The sequence below is a fragment of the Hypanus sabinus genome, chromosome 11 (genome assembly GCF_030144855.1).
Source record: "Hypanus sabinus isolate sHypSab1 chromosome 11, sHypSab1.hap1, whole genome shotgun sequence".
NCBI classification, from domain to species: Eukaryota; Metazoa; Chordata; class Chondrichthyes; order Myliobatiformes; family Dasyatidae; genus Hypanus; species Hypanus sabinus.
In genome coordinates, this window is record NC_082716.1 from 78,996,058 (window position 1) to 79,016,225 (window position 20,168).

Genomic DNA, 20,168 nt, shown 5'->3' on the forward strand with positions numbered 1-20,168 from the left:
AACACCCTCCAGTCAGGAGGAAATCAAGAAACAACTTATTATTTTATGGGAAACATAGTAGAAACCCAAAAATAATTCTAAAGAAGTTTCACCTGTCTTAATTTCTCTCCACATATTAGTATCAGGTTTTGTTTGATAACAGTCCCATGAAGCATCTTAGAATGCTTCATCACACCTGTGATGCTATATAGATGCAAACAAGAGAAAATCTGTAGATACTGGAAATCCAAAGCAACACACACAAAATGCTGGAGGAACTCAACAGTCCAGGCAGCAGGTAGGGAAAAAAAGCAAACAGTCGACATTTCAGGCTGAGATCCTTCCTCAGGGCGGCAGAGATGGATGCAAGCTGTTGTCGTTGATGCTAGCAGAGGTGCAGCATTCCAGACTGAGACTGACGGTCATCTGTTGAGTGAGGGTGTTGAGGGATCTGTAAATGAGGTTAAATGGAGTTGAGATTTGAAGATCCAAATGCCCCCGTGATTCATGCAAGCTGAGAGCTAAAGTGCTGGAGGAGCTATATGTCGGTCATCTCGGCGTTGTCAAAATGAAAGTGTTGGCTCTAGTGGACTGGGATCGAGCAGCTTGCTGTGCACTGATTGGGATGGCAACAGTCTAGAAGATGCCTCTCCATCTCTGGGAATGGTCTGCAAGTGATTCTTGTGGATTTTGCCGGACCATTCATCGGCACAAATTTCTTGGTAGCAGTGGATTCGGCTACAAAGTGGGCAGAGGTGTTCCCATTCGCCTCTACTACAGTTTTACATATCTTTGATATGTTGAAAAGCCCCCTTCGCAAGGACTGGTGTTCCAATAGGTCAGGCGGCATCTAAATTCCAGACTGAGACCCTTCTTCAGGACTGAAAAGGAAGGTGGAAGATGCCAGAATAACAGAAAGTGGGGAGGGGAAGGAGGCTAGGTAGAAGATGACAGGTGAAGCTAAGTGGGTGAGAAAGTTCGTGAAAAGGAATCTGATAGGAGAGGAGAGTGGACCATAGCAGAAAGGGAAGGAGGAGGAGATCTGGAGGAAGTGATAGGTAGGTGAGAAGTGGTAAAAGGCCAGAGTGGGGAATAGAAGAAGAGGGGAGGGGGAGGGAAAAACATTTTACTGGAAGGAGAAGTCAATATTCATGACATCAGTTTGATGGCCACTCTGATGAAATATAAGGTGTTACTCCTTCACCCTGAGGGTGGCCTCAATAAAAGGAGGCCATGGACCAACATGCTGGAACTGGAATGGGAATCAGAATTAAACTGTTTGGCCACTAGTAAGCTCTGCTTAGGGTTAATGGAGCTGAGGTGCTCAATGTATCAGTTCCCCGAATTTACTGATGCAGATGAGGCCACATTGGTAGCACCAGACACAATAAACAACCCCTCCAGATTCACAGGTGGAACGTTGCCTCACTTGGAAGGACTGTTTGGGGACCCGAATGGAAGCTCCTCAAAGAAAAATATTCTGTGTTTCACTCCTAAACAAGCAATGCCAGTGAGGGATGACCGAGGTGATCAAAAGAGATGATCTTCGAAAGATTAAGGACAGAACTGGACCACTCTCCAACATAGTGGAGATGATGTTTGTTCTCATCTGGAGACAGCATATTGATCAGTTGAAGAGAGCAGCGTCATTTGTTAGAGAACCTAATATTTCACTTTTATAAAACTCTGGTTAGTCCTTACTTGGAATATTGTGTTCAGTTCTGGCTGTCTCATTATAAGAAAGATGAAGCTTTAGGAAATTTACTAGGATGCTGTCTGGATTAGAGAGCATGTTTTATGAGGAAAGGTTAAATGAGCTAGGGCTTCTTTCTTTGGAGCAATGGTGGATGAGAGGTGACTTGGTTGTACGAGATGATAAGAGACATAGATGGAGTGGACAGTCAGCACCTTTTCGCCAGGGATGCAATAGCCTAATATGAGGGGGTGTAATTTTATAATTTTGGAGGAAAGTATTTGGGGGATATCAGGGGTAAGTTTTTTTTTAACAAAAAGTGGTAGATGCATGGAATATCTTGGCAGAGATGGTGGTAGAGGCAAATTATGGGCATTTAGGAAGCTTTTAGATAGGTACGTGGTTGAAAGAAAATGGAGGACTATGTGGAAGGGAAGAGTTAGATTGATCTTGTGGTAGGTGAAATGGTGGGCCAGCATTGAAAGCCAAAGAGCAAATCCAAGTAACTCAATAATCAAGCAAAATCCTCCTTTTTTGACAATCATCTTAAATCTCTAGGTACTCTTTGGTCAGCCACTGGAAAGAATTTAATGTATTTAATATTTGAAAGTCCCTTTTCTTGAATAACTGTCAAATATTTCCAATCCAGGCTTCATCAATCTCCACAAAATTGAAGGTCCTTTTTCTTGAAATTGTGTCAATGATGTTAAAGTCATAAAGCATGGCCCACTGGAAGCAGGCCCTTCAGTCCACTGGGTCTATGCTGACAATTATGTACTTACACTAACTGCTGAGATATTGATTATAATACAGAAGTTTATTTTGTCCATTGTGTAATGTTGGTTCCCAGCAGTCCTTGCTCCGCTCTTATGGGTTTCAATCCATTTTCTCTTACCTATACGCCAACGTTCCCTTCTTACTCTCTTGTATTTTACCTACTGTCAGAAGCAGCTTACATTAGCCAACCAGATGCACATCAGCCACATCTCATTGCAGCTTTTTGTCCAGCAGGGTGCTTATCAGTTAGTTATCCCACTTTATACTGCACAACGGTCAGGATACTGTGACTCAGGGAAAGTGAAGCATTATTGTCCTAATGCACAATTCCTTGTCCTTGATTCATATTAAGACTTACTTTTCTTCTGCCCTAGAATCAGTGTGCTGAGGATAGCTGGACTAACGAGCAACATAGATATTTTAGCAACATTTTCAACCTGTGCTAAAATGGAAAGGATTCCTACACCAGCTCCTCCATTTGTCAGGTGAAAACTACACACATATTACAAGGAAAGCTTCATATTCCACCTGATGCATAAACATCGAATTCTCTAACTTCTGGTGACCACTCTGCATAGAGTCAAAGAGCTACACAGCATGGAAATTCTGTCCCTTTCCCCCTTTTAACTCCTGATCCAACTGGTCCCCTCACCTTATATCTTTCTCCTCCCCTCTTCTCCATCTGTCCATCACTTCCACGTTGCTCCGTTTATCCATGTGCCACAATCCGCTCCTATCAGATTCCGACTTCTTCAGCCCTTTGTCACTTACATCTGTCATCATCCAATTTCTCACATCATTCCCAGTCTCATCCCTCTCTCTCTTCCTCTCTCATCTGCCTACCACCGCCTATGACCTGTCAGCTCCTGATCTTTATACTGGCTATCTCCTCCTTTCCAGATGAAGAATCTTGGCCCAAAACATTGGTGGACCATTTCCCTCTGTAGTTCCTCCAGCATGTGTGTGTGTTGCTCAGCGATGAAATAGAGCAGTCTTGTTTAAAAATTCCCCTGGCTAGGTGTGAATAAAAAGGAATTGCATTAATGCAGTGCTTTTCTGCCACTTTCAGAATCTCCACACAGCAAACTTCCGGTGTTAATTGGATAATTTGCTTTATAATGTAGGTTGAGGGAAAGGTATTGGTCATGACGCCAGAGATAAACCTACTTCACTTCTTCACCATCATTTGAGAGCAGTTGGTACACCAGAATAATGTCTGATGTTGAGGACAGGCTACAGGAAAGCCTACTCCTGAAGTATCAGACAAGATTATGTAATCAATCTATTGTTGCAACCCATGAGCCACAGCTCATTTCTTTCAGATTAGCTGCATGAGAGTAAGAAGTGAACCTGCACATTCATACATTGACATCAGAGGAGATCTTGGCAATGGAAGTTTTTGTCTTGATGGAAGAAGACATGGCCCCCTCATGCCAAATGAATGTTCCAATAGCGAAGAAGTTGTTGACATAAATCATCCCTTTAATTAATTTTTGAAATATCCAGGTATAACTGGAGGGGAACTAAAATGTAAAGTACGTTGTCTGCCTTAACTTCAAAATGAACACAGATCTAATGCAAATTCGCGTAGTATCACTGCATTCATATTTGGAGGTTTGCTTTCTCATGAGATAATCTTCACATCCACTGGATGTTTTATGTTGTCTGGCAGAGGAAATGTTGCAAATCACCCAGTTAATTAAGCCGTGCAGGAGGTTACAGGAAGTAACAAAAATAGTCTTTGCAGTTCATTCTCACTTCAGACAGAGTGAAAAGTTTCATATGTGGTGGGGACGGAGGGGGGCGGGGGTCCTAAGAGTCAGTCTGGAAATTCTGCTATTGTAGGTTTGATTGAGTTATTTAAAACGAAAATTATAGGCAACCGGTGGAATATTTAGAACCTCAGCGTCATCTTCACTGGATGGAAACTTACCTGGCAGCTTTCCATTTGCTTCAGGAGGAAGATGACCAAGCGTGGACCTGCTAATTGATTGGGCTTTGTGTAAAAGAAACTCCCACATAGGTTGACACAGCAGCTGCACAACGAGAGATAGCAAGCCAGTGCATTTTTCGACATTGGTCTAATGCGTGAATACTGAATTAGAAGGGCCAGATATAGAAGGCTGCTAACTGCACTTTAGATTTGGAACTGCCAATGGAAGCTGATTACCAACGATCCCATGTTTATACTGTGGGGAGCAACCTGAATGTTTCTTGTAATCCCGTGGGCACAATGGACCCGGCAGTGAAGATACCAAGACAAAAGAAGTCAGCGAGGGACTGGCAGAAAGTGTGTACTGCTATGATTCTGATCCTGACATTAGTAATATTGGCATGTCTGGTACTTGGAACAGTCTACATCATAGAGCTCAGAATGGAATTCAAGAAAATCCAAAAGGTTCATTCTTCTTTTATTGTAAAACTGAAAGACAAATTTAATTGACTTAAAACCAGAATTTGAATGCAATATTTTTCTTCTTTATCATCAGGATCAAGACGAGAAAAGCTCACAAGCAAAGATAATTGGTGAGTAGAAACATGCTTTAAATTTCATATTTAAACAGAACTTCATACCTAAGTATTGTTATTTCAAAGTCTGGCAGCAAATAAGTTGACCTATGAAAACCTGTTACCCATAAGTTTATTACTTTTAAAACCTGATAATGCACACACATTTCAAGATACAACAAGGAGAAAGCTAATGTGAACTGATTTGGACACAAAGTAATATTTTAAAATGTGTAGAAATATAACATGACTCTACAGGTAGTTCAGTTACTATACACATGAATATTGACAAGTTTCAAAATGAATGAAGCAGGAACAGCCCGAGCATTTAATTCACTTTTTATTTTAATCAATGTGAGAATGAAACTCACATTGAAAGTAACTTTCGATTTTAATTTGAATTGCTCCCCATCTTTTTATCTCACCAGAAGAGATTTTCTTTTACTGAGAATATAGAGATTCTATAGACATGTGCTTGAATTCATCTGCCTTTAACTCTTATATTTCTTTATAGGAGCTCCAGAAGTTAAGAAGCAGGCCACGGTTGCTGCACACCTCACAGGTCAGTGACTTGCCTGAGCACGTGGTTGGGGGTGGTGGAAAGAATTTAGTATAAAATATCGCATGGAAGTTTAAATCAAAGAAGATTTAAAAAGAAAGAATCATAGTTATACTACACAGAAACAGGCCCACATTGTCCTTGCTGCCCCAGTTGTCTATCCGAGATAATCACATTTTCCTGTATTTGGCAAAAATCCCTCTAAACTCTTTTCTATTCACATACCTGTCTAAATGTCTTTACCAATGCTTGTTACTTCCTCTGGAAACTTGACCACATACCCATTACCCTTATGTTGAAAAGTTTCTCCTCAAGTTTCTTTTAAATCTTTCCCCCCTCACCTTAAATCCATGTCCTCTAGTTTTAGAAAAAGGCTCTGACCATCTATTTTATCTAGACCTCTTGTGATTTTATGTGTTTTAATAAGGTCACCTTTCAGCCTCCGATATTTCAGGCAAATATGTCCCAGTCTATCCAATCTCTCCTTATAACTCAAGTCCTCTAGTTCTGATACTGTCCTCATAAATCTCTGCACCTTGCCCAGCTTCTACTGAGTCTTTTAGCTGGGAGACCAAAATTCGAAGTGTTGTCTCACCAACGTCTTGTTCAGTTGCAATATGACATCCCAGCTATAAAGGGGCAGAAATAAATTTGTATCATTAGTGGAGGTGCCTTTTGGCTGTAAAATTATGGGAGTGGTGTGTAGGGGATTCAGCTTATCATTCTGACGGTGGAAATTGTATAGCACTGAGAAGTGGTGTCTCTCGGTAAGTAATTCTGAGGCGTCTATTTTCAGATGAGACAAACGAAGTTTCTGGTCACCTATTCTGGTGATTCAAATGCCATAGAGGTGGCTACCAAAGGAGAATCAAACCAGAAAAAGCTGATTATTCTTTAATCCCCGGTTTGCCTGCTGACACAGTGTTGTAAAATGGCTGCTATGTTTGCCTGCTCAAAACTGTGTCCATCCTCTTAGGGAAAAAAAATCATTTCCGTGTTAAGATTGGTAGAGGCCTTGTCACATCAAAGTCAGCTTTAATATCACTGGTATATGTCATGAAATTTGTCAACTTTGCAACAGCAGTACAATGCAATACATGATAAATATAGAAAAAACTGAATTATAGTAATTATATGTATGTTTAATAAATATTTAAATTAAAATAAGCAGAGCCAAACCAGAAATAAATAAAAAATGTAGTCAGGTTAAATAAAATTAAAAATATTCATGGGTTCAATGTTCATTTAGAAGTTGTATGGCAGAGAAGAAAAAGCTGTTCTTGATCACTGACTGTGAGTCTTCGGGCTTCTGTACCTCCTTCCTGACGGTAATGAGAAGAGAGTATATCCTGCATGGTGGGGTCCTTAATGATGGATGCTGCCTTCTTGAGACGCTGCTCCTTGAAGATATCTTGGGTACTGCAGAGGCTAGTCCCCATGATGAAGCTGACTAACGTTACAACTTTCTGCAGCTTACTTCAATCCTGCGCAGTAGCCCCCCTCCCCCACCCCCATAGCAGATGATGATGCAACCAGTCGCAATGGTCTCAACGGTACATCTATAGAAGGTTTTGTGTGTTTTAGGTGAGAAACCAAATCTAAAGAATTATATAAAGGAGAGCAAGTTTAACATTATTAAAATGAGACAGAGGGGGAAAAGGACAGTTAATGAAGTAAAAGTAGCAGTAAAATTGAAGGAACACAGCACAATTCCTCTTATTTTACCATATGAAGCATGCCGATGAAAAGAACGATTTTCATATTAATTTTGTTAGGAAATAGGAACTCAGCAGACCAGGCAGCATCTATGGATAAAAGTGCAGTCAACGTTTTGGCCCATTTTGGCCCATTCCTCCAGCATTTTGTGTATGTTGCTTGGATTTCCAACATTTGCAGATTTTCTCTTGTTTGTGATATGATATGCACTTTCGATTTTTCATGACAATATATCCTATTTGCTTTCTGCCCATAATACTTTATTTGCAATCTCTTATTTGAAGGACTGTACGCTGCCGGGAATTCGAGTACACTCCTATGGGAGGCCAAGAAGGACAATGCCTTCATAAGTGGATTACATTACAAAGAAGGTTCATTGGTCATTAATGAAGATGGCTACTTCTTAATTTACTCCAAAATCTACTTCCGAGGCACAGAGTGTAAATCAGACACAGTGCTGGAACAGAAAGTGTTTAAGCGAACCGATCGCTATCCGAAAGATCTTCCTCTAATGGCTGTCAGGAGCAACTTGTACTGTCCTGAGAAGAAAAATTTGTGGTCAAGAAATAGTTTTCAAACAGGAATATTTAAGCTAATCAAAGGCGATCATATATTAGTGAGAGTGTCAGATCCAAAATTAGTCAATTTTGATCAGTTTTACACTTTTTTTGGATTACATAAGCTTTAGTTTCTGCTGATTATTTTTAATTCTTCCTATGCCTATGGATCATAGGTTTGTGCACCTGAGTAAGCTTTTAAGTTATTTTCTTCATATGATATTGACAATAAAATGTTTAAACCCTTATGCCTTAGTCAAACATATAGTGCAATCTGATTGAATATACGAGGGGTGATTGATAAGTTCATGGTCTAAGGTAGAAGGAGTCAATTTTGGAAAACCTAGCACATTTATTTTTCAACATAGTCCTGTCCTACACTTACACACTTAGTCCAGCAGTCATGGAGCATATGGATCCCATCTTTGTAGAAGTTGGCTGCTTGGGCCTCCAGAAGCTGTTTGATAAGTTTGTGGCCTAAGGTAGAAGGAGATGAGTTATACAGCTCTCATTACATGCCTGTGTAGTTCAACTCTGAGTGATTATCCGGAAAGTTTGAAGTTGATAACTCATCTCCTTCTACCTTAGGCCACAAACTTATCAATTATCCCTCGTATATTGATGAGGGTGAGGGTAAAAGTTATACATTTGAAAACAACATTTATAGTAATGTGATATTGATATATAGTACTTATTGCATTTGGATAATTTTATCTTGTCAAGCATTTGCTTAGATATGAATGTATTTGCATATTTGGAATTGGAATCTTATATAAAGAAAAGAAGAAACACTGCAAGTTTAATTTTATTGGCCACAACAATGTTAGCAAGGCATTGTGAATTATTAACTGTGTATTAAATGAGTATGAATTGAAAATATAACATAAAAATGGAAAGTGGAAAGATGTCTGAATGGTTTTCTTTGTGCTTTGTACCATGCTGTGAAAGTTGATTCAAGCAATCAAGGCTCAAATCCAAGCAACAAACTGTGTTGCAGATCAAAGAGTTTGAGGTCAAACACAGGGACATAAACCGAGTGATTGAGAACCACGGTCCTCCGTCAGCTGAAGACCGAATGTCCCAGCATGTTGAAGGACCTTTGGGGGAAGAGGATAACAAGTGCTCGACAACTAACAATGGCTGAGTAACAACAATACTGTATGAACTGTCCTGAAGGCACAGTTGACAGAATGGATTCATAGCAGGTGCTAAGAACAGCAGTACTGTAGCATAAAACTAATTTATCTGTACTTTTTTACACAAGTAACCTTATTACAGGTGATTCTACACATTCCAGTAACGACAGAAATGTCCACAGCACTAGCCTTATAGAAACTGTCCCAACTTAACATGCTTCATTGTGTTTATGCGGCACTGATATTGTGCTAAATTGGAAAGATTCAGAACAGATCCATCAGCTGAAGCCATACAACAAAGGAACTATACACAGTCATAATCCATAACTTCCTTGCTCAGTAAATCCCTTGGATATCATTCAGTCATTATCTGCCATGTTGTATGACATGGATGATTATGGTCTTGACAATGATTGTTCTCGACAATTTTTTCTACAGAAATGGTTTGGCCGTTGCCTTCTTCTGGGCAGTGTCTTTAGAAGATGGGTGATGCCAGCCATTATCAATTCTCTTCAGCGATTGTCTGCCTGATGTCAGTGGGTCAGTGGTCGCATAACTAGGACTTCTGACATCCACCATCTGCTCCCATGACTTCACATGGCTCTGACTGGGGGGCTAAGCAGTTGCTACACCTTACCCAAGGATGACCTGCAGGGCAGTGAGGGAAGGAGTGCCTTACACCTCCTTTGGTAGAGATGTATCATTGGATATCAGTCTTCAAAACACGACTGAACATGGTTCAGTGGAGAGAATAGAAGGACATGTTTGGAGCAGCTACAGTAATACTACTGTATATGGCAGCCTAGTGAAAGTGCAGTGAAAATGACTAAAACAGTAGAAGCCGCCCACGGCAGATAGAATCATTTAGTTCCGTAAGCTATGTGTCAAGCCAAAGCTCTGTATTACTGTCACAAGCAGCCATGCATGAATAGTGTTCAGCGTTCAAACTAAATGATAGGAAGAGGAGTTTCCATATACTTCCACTTCCCCAACAAGGACACAGTCCTGCACCTGGGTGCAGAGCATAGAACATGGAATGGTACAGACGGTACAGGCCCATCGGCCCACAATGTTGCATTGACCTTCTAACTTACTCTTAGAGCAATCCCTCCACACAACCCATATTTTTCTTTCATCCATGTGTCCGTCTAAGTGTTTCTTAAATCTCCTTAATATATCAGTTTCTACCACTACTCCATGCACTTATCACTCTCTGTGTAAACAAAACTTCCCTCTGATTCCTACCTCCCCCACCATACTTCTTTCCAATCACTTTCAAAGTACGCCTTCTCATATTAGCCATTGCCACCCTGGGAAAAAAAGAACTGGCTATTTCTTTATCCATGTTTCTATATCAAGCTACCTCTCATCCTCCTTTACTCAAATGAGAAAAACCCTAGCTAGCTGAACCTTTCCTCAGAAGATATGTTCTGTAATCCAGGCAGTATCTTAGGAAATCTCCCCTGTACCTCCTCTAAAGATTTCACTTCCTTCCTATAATGAGGCAACACAATACTCTAAACGTGGTCTAACTAGCGTTTTAAAGAGCCGAAGCATTACTTTGCAGTCTTTAATTCAATTATCAACCAAAGAAGGCCAACACACCATATAGCTTCTTACTTACCCTCTCAAATTGTAAGGCAACTCCAGAGGTATCAATGGATGTGGACTCCAAGATCCCTCTGTATCTCTACACTGCTAATAAACTGTATCATTGTCTTAAAGTTGAACCTTGAATGAACTCCATCTGCCATTTCTCAGCCAAGCTCTATGTTCTATGAATGTCCCATTGTAACCCACAATAACCTTCTACACTATCCACAACACGACCAACCTTTATGTCATCTTTACACTTACTAATCCACTTCCTCAACCAAGTCATATATAACAGTCACAAAGAACAGGGAGCCCAGAATAGATTCCTCCAGAACACTACTAGTCACAGACCTCCTAGCAGAGTACTTCCATTCCTGCTTTCTGTGGGGCAAGCCAATTCTGACTCACAGCTAAGTTTCCATGGATCCAATAGTTTGCCCACCACTGATGTCAGACCTATTGGTCTATAATCCCTGGGGTTATCCCTATTACCTTCTTTGAACAAAGCAATAACACTTGTTACCTTCCAATCTTCTGGCCAGTGACGATGCAAAGGGTACTGTTAAAGGTGCAGCAATCACTGCCCTTATTTCTGGTAGCAGCTAGGAGTACATCCCATCCAGCCCTGGGAGCCTATCTATTCTAAAGCTTTTCATAAGTTCCAGCACAAATTCTTTCTGGAAGTTGACACATTCCAGTTTATTAGTCTGCTCTATGCCGGTGACAATGCTGACTCATCTTCAACAGCACACTCACAATGCTGGAGGAATTCATCAGATCAGGCACCATCTAAGGAAGGGTAGAATGAATGGTCAAAGTTTTGGGCAAGGGCCCTTTGTCAGGACTGGAAAGGAAGGGGGGCAGAAGGGGGAATAAAAAGGGGGAGGAGGGAGAGCCTGCAGATGAATACAGGTGACGGGGAAGCTAGATTGTTAAGGGAAAGGGGATGAAAGTGAATGATGTTGGACACTGATAGAGGATTAGTGGAAGAGGGAAAGGGCTGAAGCAGAAGTAATCAGATAGGAGAGGGCTAGACCATGGACTAAAGGGAAGCAAGTGAGTAGCTTGAGGGAGGTGATGGGCAAGTCATGATTGCAGGGCAGGGGAAAAGAAGGGGATATGGACCAACATAATGAGGAAAAACAAAGGGCAGAAGGAATAGGAGTAAACTGTTAGCAGAAACTAGTAAAATCAATATTCATGCTACCAGGTTTGAGACTACCCAGATGAATATGGGGTGTTGTTCCTCCAGCTTGTGCTTGGCCTCATCATGGCAATAGAGGAAGCCGTGGACAGTGCGGGAATGGGATGTGGAATTAAAATGAGTGGCCACTGGGAGATTCTGGCTGTTGTAGAAGACACCCTTGTGTAGGCAAAAGTGATTAGTTTAATTAGGCTGGCACAACTTTGTGGGTTGAAATGCTCATTCTTGTGCTATACTGTTCTATGTTTTATCTTCTGCTATTAGTTTATTATATTGTAGCCTTGCTTCTAGACAAGCTGCTCCACTGGCAAAATGGAGGATTGCCCAGTTGTAATCTATTTTCAAAATATTACAACATAATCAATTGATACTTTGTCAATAATTTACCCTCAGATGGTGGAAGATCTTGATGGTGGTATCAGGCAGCACTTATTCCATAGAGCTTGATCATTGGTGAGTAGTGTGGGTTTTGTTAGAATAGCTTGTCTCCAAAGCTCATTCCTACTTTGGTCCCATCATCGATCAAACAACTGAATCTCAGAGACAACGCAATAGTAATAAAATGTGCCATCGAGCCACCCTGTCAAGATAGAATTCAATAGGAATTAGGGCCAGTTTGTCCACCAGCTGGAGTCATAACTTGCACAAAGGAAAAGTGGTAGTATTTTTGAAGGCCAGTCATCTTGGTTGCAGGATACTGTTGGAGTTCTTTAGGAAATTGTCCGTGGCCCAAACATCTTTGGTTGCTCCTTCAACGACCTTTCTTCCATTAGAAAGTCGGAAGTGAGGATGTTCACCGATGATTGGACAGCATTTATTTACACAAGTACTCTTCGTAAAATGAAGCAAGTCTGTGCTTGAATGCAGCAAGAGCTACACATTATTCAAGCATAGGTTGAGAAGTGGCAAGTAACCTTTCTGCCTCTATAATGTTAGGCAATGACATCTCCAACAAGGGAAGGGCCATCTACCTGTCTTTGACATTATAGGGCAATGCTACTGTCAAATTACATAATATCAACAGCCTGCGTGAGATTACTGGTTTGCTGGCTACTGTTAACCAAAAGACTCACGGGACCAACTACATGCAGACAATGGCAACAAGAGGTAAATACTGAACTGAAAGTGTTATATTTGAATGCACACAGCATAAGAAATAAATCGGATGATATTGAAATTCAGCTATAGGTTGGTAAGTATGACATTGTGGCCATCTCCAAAACTTGGCTAAAGGATGGCTGCCATTGAGAGCTGACTGTCCAAGGATATAGGGTGTATCAGAAAGATAGGTTAGTAGGCAGAGTGGGTGGTGTTGCCCTGTGTATAGGAAATGATATTAAAACATTAGAAAAGGATGACATGGGGTGTAGAATCTCTATGGGTTGAGTTAAGAAATGGCAAGGGTAAAGGGACCCTAATGGCAGTTGTATACAGGCCTCCAAACAGCAGCCGGGATGTGGATTACAAATTACAGCAGGAGATAGAAAAGGAGTGTCAAAGGGCAATGTCATGATAATCGTTGAGGATTTTAACATGAAAGTGGATCGGGAAAACCAGGCCAGTACTGGACCTCAAGAGACGGAATGTGTAGAATGTCTAAGGGGTGGCTTTTTAGAACAGCTTGTTGTTGAGCCCACTAGGCGATTGGCTGTGCTGTAATGGGTGTTGTGCAGTGATCCAGAGGTGACAAGAGAGTTTAAGGTTAAGGAACCCTTGGGGAACAGTGATCACAATATGATTGAATTCACTTTGAGAAGGAGAAATTAAATTCCAATGTGCCAGTATTTCAGTGGAATAAAGGAAATTACAATGGTATGAGAGGTGAACTGGACAAGGTTGACTGGAAAGGGACACTAGCAGGAAGGACAGCAGAGCAGCAATGGTTGGTGTTTCTGCAAAAAATGAGGGAAGTGCAAAACAGATATATTCCAAATAAGAAGAAATTTTCAAATGGAAGAAGAACACTATCATGGCTAACAAGTGAAGTCAGAGCCAGAGTAAAAGCAAAAGAGAGGGCATACAAGGAAGCCATAGCTAGTGGGAAGATAGAGGATTGGGAAGCTTTTAAATACTTTCAGAAGGAAACTAAGAATGTCATTAGGAAGGAAAAGATGGATTATGAAAGGAAGCTGGCAACTAATAACAAAGAAGATATAAAAGATTTTTTAAGTATATAAAGGGTAAAAGAGAATTGAGGGTAAATATAGGACCAATAGAAATGATGCTGGAGATGTTGTAATGAGAGACGCAGAGATGGCAGAGGAACTGAATGCATATTTTGCATCAGTCTTCACAGTGGAAGATGTCTGCAGTATACCAGACATTCAAGAGTGTCAGGGAAGTGGAGTATGTGCAGTGAAAATTATGACTGAGAAGATGATCAGAAAGCTTCATGGTCTGAGGGTGGATAAATCTCCTGGTCCTGATGGAACGTACCCTCAGGCTCTGAAGGAAGTAGCTGAAAAGATTGCGGAGGCATTAACAATGATCTTTCAAGAATCAACAGATTCTGGCATTGTAACAGATGACTGGAAAATTGCAAATGTTACTCCGCTATTTAAGAAGGGTGGGAGGAATCAGAAAGGAAGCTATAGACCTGTTAGCCTGACATCAGTAGTTGGGAAGTTGTTGGAATTGATTGTTAGGGATGAGATTATGGAGTACCTGCAGGCACATGACAAGATAGTCCAAAACCAGCATGGTTTCCTCAAAGGAAAATCCTGCCTGACTAACCTATTGCAATTTTTTTGAGGAAATTACAAGCAGGGTAGACAAAGAAGGTGCAGTAGATGTTGTGTACTTCGATTTTCAGAAGGCCTTTGACAAGGTGCCACCCATAAGGTTGCTTAGCAAGATAAGAGCCCATGGAATTACAGGGAAGTTACAAGCTTGGGCGGAGCATTGTCTGGCAGCTCTTGGGCTGTATTCCCTGGAGTTCAGCAGAATGAGGGGGGAATCTCATAGAAACATTCCGATTGTTAAAAGGCCTGAACAGATTAGATATGGCAAAGGTATTTGGCATGGTAGAGGAGTCCAAGACAAAAGGGCATGACTTCAGGATTGAAGGACATCCATTTAGAACAGAGACGCAGAGAAGTTACTTTTGTCAGAGGGCGGTAAATCTCTGAAATTTGGTGCCACAAATAGCTGTGGAGGCCAAGTCACAGGGTGCATTTAAGGCGGCGATAGATAGGTTCTTGATTAGCCAGGACATCAAAGGGTATGGGATGAAGATAAGGGAGTGGGGATGACTGGAAGAATTGAATCAGCCCATGATTGAATAGTGGAGCAGACTCAATGGGTCGAATGGCCTACTTCTGCTCCTATATCTTATGGTCTTATGGTAAAGAAAGTCAGGGCATCCTGCAGTGAATGACTCACTTCCTGAATCCTCACACCTTTCCACCATTTAAAAGATCCAAATCAGGAGCATATTGTAATATATTATGTTGATATTTGCTTGATGAATAGTGTTCAAAGAACTCTCAATAAGCTTGACATCATCTCAGATCCAGCACCATTCTTTGATTGGCAATCTGAAATTTCAGTTTCTTCAGCATATACCTGCAGCCTGTGTTATCTATAAAATGCATTGCATCAAGGAATTGCTTGACAGCACAAGGAACATCCCCTCTGCATAATCCAACCACCCGTACTGATTTGAAGACATATTATCCTTCCTGTATTGTCACTCATCCATATCCCGCAATAAGCCAACCAGCAGCATTGGTGAAGCAGCCTTAATATGTGGTGTAAAGCTTTAGATAGTGGCTCCCTACCATCTTCTCAAGGGAAATGAATGGTAGCCTTGGTTGTAGAATCATAGAGTATTAAAGCACAAAAGTAGGCCCGATGCTGTCCTTCAGGTTCTTAGCTGGACTGTTCTTATTTAGTAGCACATGATCACTAGTCACTGAGACTCAGATCCTGCAAAAAATGGAAGATACTCTTCTACCTGCAGTAAGTCTTCCACCAAGCTGCTGACCAAACTGAGAGAGCATTTCAAGACTTATCATCACCAAAGCTTTTGATTATCTTTAATCTCATTTTTTTCTAGTGGGTGGAGATCAGAACCAAGTGTTATATCCATAAAATTGTTCATGATATCTTCATTAGACATCAGGAGAAAGTGCTAACAAAAAATGGTGATGGGAAAACAGAGTTCCCCTTCCTCCATGCCTATTCTCCAACCCTGGATTAGTTCCAATCCTCATTCCCATTCTGACATGCAAGTCCATGGTTTCCTCTTCTGACACAATGAGGACACTCTCAAGATGGAGGAACAACACCTCATATTCTTTCTAGGTAGTGTCCAATATAATGGCATGAACATTGATTTCTCCAACTTCCTTTAATTTTTCCCGTTCCCCTTCCTTCTTCCTCAGTTCCCCATCTTGGTCCCTCCTTACCTCTTTTCCTCAGCTGCCTATGACCTCCCCCTTGTGCCCCTTCCTTCCCCCTTCCCTTTCTCCAATGGTCTACTCTCCACTCCAATCAGATTCCTTCTTCTCAAGCCCTTTGCATTTTTCTCCTTTCACCTCCCAGTTTCTTAATAACTCCCCCTCCTCTACCCAGCTAGCTTCACCAATCACCTTCTAGCCAGTACTTCTTCCTCACCCCTCCTTCTTATTCTGGCTTCTTCCCCCTTCTTTTCCAGACCTGGCGAAGGGTCTTGTCCTGAATTGTCAATGATTTATTCATTTCCATAGCTGCTACTTGATCTGTTGCTCTCCTCCAGCATTTTGTGTGTGTTGCTCTACATTTCCAACGATTGAAGAATCTCCTGTGTTTATGAAAAACTGAAGTTTGCTTTCAGATGAGTGGCAGAGGTGAGCCATAAGGGATGCTTTCTAAGGCAACTAGTAAAGCTCAAGAGGAAAAGGAAGGATGCAGATGGAATAGTTAATAGAGTTTAGTAAAGATATGGGAGAGAAGGAAGCACCTAAGCATCTTTCTCACTTCCATGGTTGATGGAGCCTTCATTTCCTATACGTCTGCTCTGACCTTTCCCATTCTCCTCAGAGCTAACACTTCCCTGGGACCTCACCTTTCATCCCACCAGCCTTTGCATCCTGTACATCATATCTTACTGCTTTTGCCAGCTTCAATACAATCCTACCATTAGTCAAATCTTTCCTTCTCCACAATCTTTCAGCTTTCCATAGTGACCACTGTCGTCACAACTCCTTGGCCTGCTCAGCATTTCCACGCACCCCTCCCCATTCCTTGGCATTTACCTTAGTGGCAAAGGATGTATAATACTTGTTCCTTCACCTCCTCCCTCAGCACCATCCAGGGACCTAACCAACCCTTGCAAGTGGGGCACAGTTCACTTCCTACCTGATCCACCTCATTCTGTGCTTATAATGTGGCTTTCTCTGTATTGGTGAAAGCAAGCTTGAACAAGGCAGCTGTTTTACAGAGCACTTGCACTTTGTCAACAAACTGAAACTTGAGCTTTTGGTTTCACCTCATTTTAACTCTTCTTCCTAACCCCACATCAACCTGCATGTCCCCCAACTTCTCCATTGCTACAGAGTGGCCAAGTGGAAACTAGAAGGGAAACATCTCGTATTATGCTGGTGTAGCTTCCAACCCAATGGTAATTTCCATTGACTTTTTTAACTTCAAGTAACCCAGACCCTCCGAGCTCTTGTCTCTCTTACACACACACACTTACACACACACTTGTCACACACACACACACACACACACACACACACACACACACACACACACACACACACACACACACACACACTTACACACACACTTGTCACACACACATACACACACACACACACACACTTACACACACACTTGTCCACCTAGGTTTCTTCTCCCTTTGTTCACCTTTCCAAATCTCTCCTCCCATTTGGTTTCATCAGCCTACCATTCTACCTTTCACCTACCAGGTTCTGTCCCATACCCCCTCCAACCAGGATCCATTTGTCCATTATCCCCTCCCCACTTGGTTCCACCTTCCTGCCTCTGATTCCTCCCTTGTACTGCGATCTTCCCTCTTCCCTCTCAGTCCTCTTACAGTGTCTCAATCCAAAACATTGGTTTTGTGTTTCTTCTGCACAGATGATAATTGACCTACTGAATTCTTCAAGTGGTCTGTTTGTTGTTCCAGATTTCTGCATTTTCTTTTGTCTTTACTTTGGAGGAATAACCTGCATTATGTGCTGAAACTATACTCTCTATACTTCAGTAGCATGAGAATGCTTATTATTCATTAGAAAAGTGAGAAAGCAATTTGCTCATTAAGGTTGTTAATTAAGATGATGGATTTTTGTGTGTCAGATACTTGTCTGAAAAAAAACCCTGTAAAGGTCATAATGTGACAATATCTTTCCACACTTGTGAATGAATTTTGATCACAAGCCTGAACATGGTCATATATCTGTGGGGGGAGGGGTGGGGTTGGTCTTCTGAAGGGTTACTTTACCCTGAGTTCAACTTTGGAACTTCCACAATGGTCATCAGTTGAAGCACTACTTTTTACAGTGTAAGTAATATAGAAAGAAAAATATCTGACAGATTTGATTCTTTTCAAACAATTTAAATCTAAAAACGAGACATAATATTCCACTAAGAATTCTAATTCCGGTTTCTTCATACTTCTTGGCTTTGGGGGTTTGGTAATTGTCAGAACAGAAGTGTTCTTATTACGCATTCTGACATAAGCGTTTGCTGCAGGCAGATACTCCCTCTGCACTCTGTTGCAATGCAGTGCTGGGGTCTCAGGACTCAAGTTTGGGCCATGGTTGTTGGTCCCACGTTGTAGCAAGCAAGCATTTGCACCACTTCCTGTGATCTTGTCACTCTTTGAAGATCAAAAGAAAAATGAAAATGCTTTATATCTGAAAGTAAGATGGAAACTTTGAAAAGTGCAAAGCAATGAGCAGTGGAGAAAGCACTTCATTAGGCTGCACAAGAGAATAGTTTAATTTTAACCATGCACACTGAATTCTTGACTCCTATTTTGGTCTCCTTTTTCAGGAGTATGGAAGCTGAAGGATTAACAGCAAGGACAGGTACAATCAAGATTGTTAGTTCCAAATAAACTTAATGGCTTGTTTTGGTGTTAACTTGATTTGATAGAGAACACAAAATCAGTGTCCAATCTTCTGTCTAGAATTTCCATTGCACTTGCCTTTGTGCACTAAAACATAGTTGTGTTTAGTACTTCGTGCATTATTAGCTTCTGGGCTAAAACACACACCATTGGACAAAATCTGTTGTGATTTTGCGTGGTGTGGCGTGGCAGGGATAAGGGGGACTCGGGAGTGGGGATCTAGTGCTTAACCCAGATATGATGGAATCTCACCAAGATTTATACGGACACCGGAGCTCTTTAAATGAGGTGGTACTAATCAGGAGGCACAGGGACATACAAGACAATTCAGGAATCAGATCGGGTTTTCATTCATTTGGGTACCAGTTCAGTGCAGGAGGACCTGTTCAGCAGGCCACGAGAAGATTTTTTTATATCATCAGTAGTTATTGCTGCTTTGGTGGGATTTTGTTCTGTGATGTAAAGTCTCCTTTTGGAAAATGGTCCCTGCTGGTCTACCCTGTGGCTACTGCTTATTTCTTTCACTCAGCAGGAAGATGAGGCTGTCCATGCTGAGGGGCGCTGACCACCAGGTTGCCCTCATTTTCTGCATGCTCCTCTTGTTCCTGCCACTCTCCAGGTTCCTTCTCCTGGCCCTCGTTTTCTGGGCTCCTTTTGCTGCCCGTCTGCTGTTGTTAGTCCACTATGTTGTGCAGTGCAAAACAATCGATGGTGCAGTATTCAAATCTGCTTGGCACCTACTGCACCTCAGCTAATATGATTTTATCTTAATGCTCTCCACACTGATCATGTGGGTCGTGTGGTGTCTGTCTTTGGCTGGTGTCATTAGACAGAACACTCATTAGACAGGCCACTGATAATGCCTAGCAGTGCAGACTTCATCAGGGTGAAGACGTCATACACTCTTTTCAGAGTTGTGGCATTCACAATGAGAAAATTCTTCTCATAATCAATAACCAGCTGCACTTTGAAGGAGCAGCTGTATTTTCTGGAGCAGTAGGAATACCATCATTCCCACAATCCTGATTGAGAAGCTGCAGAGCCTGGGCCTCTGTACCTCCCTCTGCAAATGGATCCTTGACTTCCTAACTCGAAGACCACAATCTATGCAGATTGATGATAACATCTCCTCCTCGCTGACAATTAACACTGGCGCACCTCAGGGGTGTGTGCTTAGGCCACTGCTCTACTCTCTATATACACATGACTGTGTGGCTAGGCATAGCTCAAATGCTGTCTATAAATCTGCTGATGATACAACCATTGTTGGTAGAATCCCAGGTGGTGACAAGCGGGGGTACAGGAGTGAGATATGCCAACTAGTGGAGTGGTGTCGCAGCAACAACCTGGCACTCAACGTCA

The 20,168-nt window shown here is 41.6% G+C and overlaps 1 protein-coding gene across 1 annotated transcript; it reads left to right on the plus strand.

Annotated features, from left to right (window-relative positions):
• Positions 1-4,274: 4,274 nt before the first annotated feature.
• Positions 4,275-8,677, plus strand: tnfsf14 (TNF superfamily member 14). Its single transcript, XM_059983640.1, has 4 exons — positions 4,275-4,847; positions 4,939-4,975; positions 5,472-5,519; positions 7,517-8,677. Exons 1-4 carry the CDS (start codon positions 4,605-4,607, stop codon positions 7,918-7,920), a joined length of 732 nt encoding a protein of 243 aa, XP_059839623.1. The 5' UTR covers positions 4,275-4,604; the 3' UTR covers positions 7,921-8,677.
• The last annotated feature ends 11,491 nt before the right edge of the window (positions 8,678-20,168 follow it).

Excerpts from the sequence above, each read along its gene's own strand:
- tnfsf14 (XM_059983640.1), top strand. The coding sequence starts at position 4,605 with ATGGAAGCTGATTACCAACGATCCCATGTTTATACTGTGGGGAGCAAC. Across the intron at positions 4,848-4,938 it reads AATTCAAGAAAATCCAAAAG|GATCAAGACGAGAAAAGCTC; the intron begins GTTCATTCTTCT and ends CTTTATCATCAG. Across the intron at positions 4,976-5,471 it reads CTCACAAGCAAAGATAATTG|GAGCTCCAGAAGTTAAGAAG; the intron begins GTGAGTAGAAAC and ends ATTTCTTTATAG.